Consider the following 9,448-nt stretch of genomic DNA (forward strand, 5'->3'; position numbering starts at 1 on the left):
AATATAAAAATAACATTTTCAAAAAGTAGATTCCTCTCCAAAATAAATTTATATTAATCTCTACCAATTCTTATCATAAACCTATTAATATATATTACTAAATTAATATTAATATATATTAATAAGCCCCAAGGGAGGGTCAATTCTCCTCAATACCCTTAAAATTAATCCCTCCAATCATGAAAAAATTAACCTATAAATTAATCTATAGAGCAAATTAACTTATAAAGTAAACTATAGAGCAAACCACGACCCTATTTATAGGGCAAACCAGGTTGTCAAATACGTGAACTCTTGCGAAGCCCCGAGATTTCTGATATATCTTAGAAGAGATTTCTGATATATCTTAGAAGAGATTTCTGCATTTGCTCTAGGTTTCGGGGATGTGAAAGTGTTGAATACTTGTCTGGTTCACTGTTTTATTCTATTTTGATTCGTTGCAATTCCAATTCCAATGGCGGACGTGAACATGCAGAGCGGCGAGGTGGAGGCCTTCGCTTTCCAGGCTGGAATTAATCAGCTGCTCAGCCTCATCATCAACACTTTCTACAGCAACAAGGAGATTTTCCTCCGGGAGCTCATCAGCAATTCGTCCGATGTAAGTATGAAATTTAAGATTTATTAATTTTGAACTTCCATTCCCTTCCCATCCAAAGTATAGGGTTATATTTTCAGAGAATTAGGTGGGGCTCGAAGCTTTGATTACAGGGGAGTAAAATAGGATGAATCAGCAATTCATCTGAGCAAATTAGGTTCATCAATAATCACATGCCAATATATTAAATGCTGATTATTGTTTGTGGCAATGGCTGCAGGCGCTGGACAAAATTCGGTTCGAAGGACTGACGGATAAGAGCAAGCTCGATGCTCAGCCGGAGCTCTTCATTCGGCTTGTGCCTGACAAGGTTAACAAGTCCCTCACTATTATTGACAGCGGAATAGGCATGACTAAAGCGGGTAACTACACTAGAATTCTGATATATGATTCTTATGATCGTATGCTTATGTTTAGTTTAATCAATCTTGAGATTATATTACAGTGGCTGTTTTGTGTGAAATTTTCTGATTTGCAATGCAATGCAATGCATAGATTTGGTGAACAATTTGGGAACCATTGCGAGATCGGGGACCAAGGAGTTCATGGAGGCTCTACAGGCCGGGGCGGATGTGAGCATGATCGGTCAGTTCGGCGTGGGTTTCTACTCAGCCTACCTTGTGGCTGAAAAAGTGATTGTTACAACTAAGCACAACGACGATGAGCAATACGTTTGGGAATCCCAGGCTGGGGGGTCGTTTACTGTTACTAGAGACGTTAACGGAGAGCCCCTGGGCAGGGGAACTAAAATTACTCTGTTTCTCAAGGAAGGCCAGGTACTATAAGCATGCCCTGTTCTAATATGTTTCATTAATTTGTTTCTTTTAACATTTCCTGTGCATATATTTAAATTTAAGGGCATGGCTTGGTTGGGGATGGCAGCTGGAGTACCTGGAGGAGCGGCGGCTGAAGGATCTGGTCAAGAAGCATTCCGAGTTCATTAGCTACCCCATCTATTTGTGGACTGAGAAGACTACCGAAAAGGAGGTAAGCGACGACGAAGAGGAGGCAGAGGAGAAGAAGGAAGATGAAGATGAAGGGGATATCGAGGAAGTGGAGGATGACAAGGATAAAGGGCAGAAGAAAAAGAAGGTGAAGGAAGTGTCACATGAATGGAGTGTGGTAAACAAGCAAAAGCCCATTTGGATGAGGAAGCCAGAGGAGATTAGTAAGGAAGAATATGCGTCTTTCTACAAGAGTCTCACCAATGACTGGGAGGACCACCTAGGTGTGAAGCATTTCTGTGTGGAGGGTCAGTTGGAGTTCAAGGCCATTCTCTTTGTTCCCAAGAGGGCACCGTTCGATCTGTTTGACACAAGGAAGAAGCTCAACAACATTAAGCTGTACGTGAGAAGGGTTTTCATAATGGACAACTGTGAAGAACTTATTCCCGAATACCTGGGTTTTGTGAAAGGTGTGGTGGACTCGGACGATCTGCCCCTCAATATCTCCAGGGAAATGCTGCAGCAGAACAAGATTCTGAAGGTAATTAGGAAGAATTTGGTAAAGAAGTGTATTGAAATGTTCAAAGATATCGCGGAGAACAAAGAGGAGTATGCCAAGTTCTATGAGGCGTTTTCGAAGAACTTGAAATTGGGGATACATGAAGACAGCCAGAACAGGGCTAAGCTCGCGGATTTGCTGAGATATCACTCGACGAAGAGTGGAGACGAGATGACAAGCCTCAAGGACTATGTGACCCGAATGAAAGAGGGGCAGAAGGACATGTATTATATCACCGGCGAGAGCAAGAAGGCAGTGGAGAATTCTCCGTTCCTGGAGAGACTGAAGAGGAAGGGTTATGAGGTTCTGTTCATGGTGGATGCCGTCGATGAGTACGCAGTAGGTCACCTCAAGGAGTATGACGGGAAGAAGCTTGTTTCTGCTACGAAAGAAGGGCTGAAGCTGGAGGAGACAGAGACAGAGGAGGAGAAGAAAAAGAGGGAAGAGAAGAAAACCGCATTTGAGAGCCTGTGCAAAGTGATGAAGGACATCTTGGGTGACAAGGTGGAGAAGGTAGTGGTTTCGGATCGCATAGTGGACTCCCCTTGCTGTCTGGTGACGGGCGAGTATGGATGGACGGCGAACATGGAGAGAATAATGAAAGCCCAGGCCCTCCGCGACACCTCCATGTCGTCCTACATGTCCAGCAAGAAAACGATGGAGATCAACCTTGAGAACGCCATCATGGAGGAGCTGAGAAAGAGAGCCGAGATGGACAATCATGACAAATCGGTGAAAGATCTCGTGATGCTCTTGCACGAGACCGCCCTGCTCACCTCGGGGTTCAGTTTAGAAGACCCAAACACTTTCGCTGCCAGAATTCACAGGATGCTAAAGCTCGGCCTCAGCATCGAGGACGATGCCACAGGTGAGCTGGACGCGGACATGCCGCCTCTGGAAGACGAGGACGCCTCCGTTCAGGAGGAGAGCAAGATGGAAGAGGTCGGCTAAGTCTCCCATTGACTCGTATAAGAAAGAAATCAAATTTTTCGAGAGAGGTTTTTTTCTTTGGGTGGTCTTGTTCAATGCGAGTCCCTTTGAATGGGCCGTTTGTTGTGTTGCATACCAAGTACGTTTCACAAATTAGAATTTGTTATTTTCTTTTTAGTCATGGGCTGATTTAGAATTCCTTGCTTCAGTTTAGAATTATTAGATTGTGAAACACTAACTTGGTGAGGGATAATGATGAAAAGTATAATGATGGTGTTAAAGAAATGAAAGGAAGGAATTGATGGCCTTAGCCATACCCCATGCTTACATCTTTTTAGAGAAGGTCAATACTGATAGCGATTTTACCCAGTTTATTGATAGTTAGTTTAGATTTTATTCCATTGAAAATTATGGTAGTATTATGTAGAAGTAGTGTGTTTTTAGTTTTAGGGTCTGACATTTCTTTGATGTTTGTTGTATATGATGTTTAGTGTGTTTGGTGTGCGGTATGTGGTGAACATTATTTTTTACTCTTGTATTTTCACATTGTTTATGCTCAATTCATGAGTTCAAGGTTGATGGTGTTTTTAATCATAGATTTTATAGTTTGCTATCACATTTTGATTAAATTGTATATTAAGTATTTGTTTACTTTGTATTTATTTATGTTAAATCATCAATCAAGTTGGAGTCACTAGAGATCCTTGGTATGAGTAGGATTGTTGTTGCAAAAAGCACTATAGATCCATGAAATAAATTTTCACCAGGGAAAAATTCAATTTATATCAGATTTGTGTGAAGTCCCCAGTATGGTCGCCATAATGTTTTGACTTTGTAAGGATGTGAGAGAAACCTAGAGGTAAAAACAAAACCACTTTGGATGTTGGGATCTATCCCTTCGAACTTCAAAAAGGGATCTCTCTATATGATTTAGAATTGTTGTCTTGAGATATTAGGCTAGTTATTGAATTTTGAGTTTGGTTTTTTCATAAGTTTGGTTGAAACTGCAAGAAAAGTCCATTGAGAAATGGATTCATAAGTCTTGGGGTGATCAAATACAAGAATGTCATAACAGATGTAACAGGGCAGGGTAGGCAAGATTTTATATCTTTAGAGAATTTATGGAATGAATGGATTGAAAAGATTTAGATTCAATTAAACATAGAGCATACTAGGGTGAATTCTATATTTAATATCAGAGTGAAAACGTAGATATTGTATATAATCCAGAGCAGAGTGTATTTAAAAAAATGCAACCCTTAATCTTATTTAAACAATAGAGAGAGAAAGAACATATGGAACACTGAAAATATAATCATTTTACAAGAGAGGAAACTTCACCAATTGTCTAACACAACAATCATGGAACAAGTTGTCTATATTAATGGAAATGATCACTTAATTACATGCACATCCTTACATCAAAGATTTTATTTCTTCATACAAGTTCCAACCCTTTGTACTTCAAAATATGAAGTATTTATACAAATTTATCAAAATATATTGATTTAAAATATCAATATGTCTCTACAAAATATCCTAAAAAATAGTTTACAAAAATAGTACAGGAATATATGAAAACTAAAACTACTGAATCTCTCTCGAACTGACTTCGAGGATTCTGGTGATGACTTCGCCTAAAAAAATTGTTGCTTTGTTGCTAAACATGAATACCTATTTACTCAAGAATTTGACATAATTAATCCCATATTCGTTCGTCTGGGGTGGAGAATTTGATTAACTTTCTATAGGTTTCATCCATCTCAGTTTATTTATGGAAAGTAGGGTTGACTATAAACACATGTTTTATTTTCTGTTTGATAAGTAAGTCGAACTTCAAACCTTCCATGGAAGCTTTACCTGTAATGGTTCCCTTTATGTTGGAAAATTTAGATTTATCTCTTCCTATGGAATATACATTTTGTTGATAATCATCTAGCTGAACTAATTTATCTCCAATTCCCTTTAATCCTAGAAGCCCATTTTGGTGCAGTACATTGGACTTCTTGTGGAATTTTTGAATGCTAGACTCCAAAATATGACATTTATTGTCCAACGGTAATATTACATTCCTTTTCGTAAGAGACATTCTTACCTCAAGTATTGTCTCAGTTCTGTTTGTAATCTCATATTCTTCATGCTCTTTTATATTTGAATTCAAGGTTCTTATTAAGGCACTAGCTTCAATTGGCTTCTGACCCGCACTTTCCTTTATCCCTTCGATGACCTCTTTTGATTTATGTACAAATTCCTCCTCCTCGAAAATACTTTCAATGTAAGGTCAAATTTTAGTCATAACTTCATTAATTTCTACCCAAAAGTTCTCATTTTCCTGTGCAATTGTCTATGCCATGACAGATTCATTTTATAAAACTTCAATTCTCTGATTTAATCTTTGAGTCTTTTGAAGCTCTAACACACATATTATCAATTTTTAACTTCAGCACTGGGAGGGTTTTAAGTTGAGCTTTCAAATTTTCAATCTCTTTCCCTCTATTGATGTACCTGCAATTGGAACTGTTGTGAGAGGAATGACTGATAATTTAGTTGACTTCTATTCTCTTTTAGCAACTTTTCTATTTCGGTCTCCATTTGTTTAATCTATCCATTATGTTCAATAATAATTTTAAACATATCTTATTTCTCCTTCTCTAGTTGACCAAATTCATTTGTTTGTGGATTTTTAGTTGATGGAAATTCGAGTTGTTTCTTTAGGGATTTAATGTCAACATTTTTTATATTAATGATCTCCTCAGCAACTTTTACATTACTGGGATCATATCCTAGTTTAGTGACTAAATCCTGAAAAGACATTGTCTTAGTGTTTTTACCTAAAGAAGATATTTTCTCTAATTTTAGTTGAGACTAAATATTGTTGACTGAATCCCGAAGTCTGGATGCTACCATTGCTGAGTTTTTCAGGGTCGAATATGACATTTCACTTATTCTCTTATCCAAACCCATGTGATCAATAGGATGGATTTCATCAATGTTAAAATAAAAGATATACTTCTTGTATTCATCTGTACTTTTACGAAAAGGAACTTGAGCTTCAAGGAATGCTATTTGCATTTTCCCTTCCTCGGTGTCAAAAGAAGAGAGAAGTTTGTGTTGTGATGAAGTTGTCTATTTCCAAATTTGAGAATAGGTTGTTGCTTCCAGTGGTTCATTTTTCTCCTTTTTTCCATTTACCTAGCAAAGATACTTGGTTCAACTTGATCATGGACCAATTCTCCTTATTGAGTTGTTTCCAGTGGTTCTTGAGAAGCTGAAGATGAGGGTCACCCTATGAAAATGTCATCCAGTCGAGGAATTGTAGAAGTATAAGAACCTATCAAAACTATTGTAGACTAAACATTTTCTTCCTGTGAAAACTCTTCTACTCGATTGGTTTTTTGCCTCTTTTTATATATTTAGAATTATTTCCCATGAATTTCTGAGACTGAAGGGGAAACATCCTCCCTTGGTCTTTTATATGTTTTTCTTATGGCACTGGTGTCTGTGATGTCATAGTAGAAAGTACATGTTCTTCTGGCTCTTGCAATGTGTCTTCATACAATTGATTTTGATTCATATATTGCTCAATTTTAGGTCTTCTAGTATGAGTGTGAGGAGTAGTTTTATGCTCTACTCTCATCATTTATATTTTTCCTAAAGGATCATATGACCAAGTGAAACTGAGTTTAAATTTCATCCATTTGAGCATAAGATCTGTTTCTTTTGTTGTTGTCCTGGTATTACAAATGAAAGGCTCAACCTATGGTTTGATTTTGAATTGATATTTCCTTTTGGCTACCACAAAGTGGAGATCATCCATATTTATCATTTTCCAAATATACTCTAATGCAAAAATTCTTATAGGAACAAATTTATGCAATTCATATGGAGGCAATTCGCATCCATACACCCTAATCTCAGTGTAATTTTAAATGATTTGGTGATTCTCTTGTATGGAACTACTATGCTTACCTTCGGATTTAGTCTGGAGGAGCCAAACACATTCGTTGTCAGAATTCACAGGACGCTAAAGCTTGGTGTTAGCATCGAGGACGATGCCAATGATGAGCTAGATGCAGACTTGCCACGTTCGGAAGACAAGGACACCTCTGTTCAGGAGGAGAGCAAGATGTAGGAGGTCGACTAATTCTCCCATTAACTCGTATAAGAAAGAAATCAAATTTTCTGAGAGAGGTTTCTTTTATTTTGGTCTTGTACAATGCGTGTCACTGTGTATGTGCCGATTGTTGTGTTGCATACAAAGTCCATTTCACAAATTAGAATTTGTTATTTTATTTCTAGTCATGGACTAATTTAGAATTCCTTGCTTCTAATTAGAATTATTAGTTTTTGAAACACTAACTTGGTGACGGATAATGAAAAGTTTAATGATGGTGTTAAAGAAATGCATATGGTTTAAGTTGGCTAACATCTTGGATTTAGAAGGAATCCTTGGCCTTAGCCATTTCACATGGTTATATTTTTTTAGAGATAAGGTCAATAGCGATAGCGATTTTAAAAAGTTTATTGATAATTAGTATAGAATTTCTTCCATTGACAATTATGGTAGTATTATTTAGAAGTAGTGTGTTTTTAGTTTTAGAGTGTGACATTTCTTTGAGCTTTGTTGTATATGATGTTTAGTGTGTTTAGTGTGCGATATGTGATGAACATTATTTTTTACTCTTGTATTTTCACGCTATTTATGCTCAATTCATGAGTTCAAGGTTGAAGGTGTTTTTTTCCATAGATTTTATAGTTTCCTATCACATTTTGATTAAATTGTATATTGAAGATTTGTTTACTTTGTGTTTATTTATGTTAAATAATCAATCAAGTTGGAGTTGCTGGAGATCCTTGGTATGAGTAGGATTGTTGTTGCAAAAAGAACTATAGATCTATGATGTAAATCACTACACACATGTTATGGATCAGCACAAGTCCTTGTCATAGATTTCTATAGGGTTATTACTACATATTAATTTTATTAGTAGAAAACAGAGAAATAGATACATGATAAATACATCACAACAATAATACATGGACTCGAATACCATATTTTACCTTAGAAACCCTTGTGAGAAAAGTAGCAGAAAATAATAGATCTACTATTCTTCATGGTTTAAATGCATAAATGCCTTGACTTAAAAGTAGCCAAGCCGGCCAACTCCTTGGCTTAGCCAAGTGAGCCTTTTCCTCATCTCAAACCCATTACAATGGAGAATCCCTTAAATTTTAAAAGGTTTCATCACATGTAATCCATGGTCTTTAATACCACAGGCCACCAGAATGATGTACGTGGAGCTACCAACTTTGAATTTTTCATGGACTCAAATTTACACTAACATTCCCCCCTCTCAATTTGAGAAGTGAAATATGCATGCTCGTTTCCCTAGTCACTTAGGTCTATTTGAGATTTTATTGGTAGGGGTATGGAAGCCTAACTACATCTTATAGTTGTATGCCCACGTGTACGTAATTTACAAATTTCACCTCCAAGTAATTTTTATTTTTTTTAATTGTTTTCTGAGAACCATTTTGTCATTGTTTCACATCTACACATTTGCTCACACTAGTTTTTCTCACCAAATTTTGCTTGTGTGGTTGCATTTGACCTTGTTGGACCTCTATGTCTTCTCGATCTTCACATATGTAGTTCAAATCCCAGTTAGGGATTATCTATGTTAGCTTCAACCTTAACATACATGTGTTGGCAATTGCAATCACCACCTCCTTCCATAAGCCACAATTGCTTAGATTTGATGCCACTTTTAGTAAAAATGAGAGAAATAAATACACGATAAACACATCACAAAACTAATACAATGGACATGAAGACCATATTTTAGTTAGGAAATGCTTGTGGGAAAACCAACTACAAATAATACATCTATAACGCCTCATGGCTTAAAAGCATCCGTGCCAAGCCAACCAACATTAGCCTAGCCAAGTGAACCCTTTGCTCAACTTAGGCCCATTACAATGGAGAACCCCCAAGATTTTAAAAAGCTTCATCAAACGTAATGCACAACATCTAATACCATGGGCCACTAAAACCATATTCCTTATGTTGGAAAAATACTTGTTATTGATGTCAAAGGTATCACCAACTCAAGAAGTCAATAACACAAGAGTGTAGAGGACTTCAAGCCCTTTTCATTGAGTATCTAATAACCTTCTAACTCCTATTCATTAATAAGATATTGAATTTACAAGTTGGAAACCCATATTTTCGTCAAGCCTACATGAGTAGGCCTACATGAGTACAAGTTGGCCTTCTGCATTTCCGTAAGCCCTTAGTCTAGGGTGTTTAGTTGTGTAGTCACCTTTAATTTGGTTAATGATGAGTTCAGAATCCCCATGTACTAAAATCCTTTTAGCTCCCAACCTCTTCAAAATTTTCAGTCCTAAAAGCAGTGCCTC

The 9,448-nt window shown here is 37.0% G+C and overlaps 1 protein-coding gene across 1 annotated transcript; it reads left to right on the forward strand.

The window, feature by feature from the left end:
- Positions 1–454: 454 nt before the first annotated feature.
- On the forward strand, positions 455–3,049 carry LOC149179534 (heat shock protein 90-1-like). The gene is made up of 4 exons (XM_089418004.1): positions 455–598; positions 816–957; positions 1,091–1,371; positions 1,478–3,049. Exons 1-4 carry the CDS (start codon positions 455–457, stop codon positions 3,047–3,049), a joined length of 2,139 nt encoding a protein of 712 aa, XP_089274130.1.
- The last annotated feature ends 6,399 nt before the right edge of the window (positions 3,050–9,448 follow it).

The sequence above is a fragment of the Pinus tabuliformis genome, chromosome 3_2 (genome assembly GCF_031772625.1).
Source record: "Pinus tabuliformis cultivar Carrire ecotype Pingquan chromosome 3_2, CPIR1, whole genome shotgun sequence".
NCBI classification, from domain to species: Eukaryota; Viridiplantae; Streptophyta; class Pinopsida; order Pinales; family Pinaceae; genus Pinus; species Pinus tabuliformis.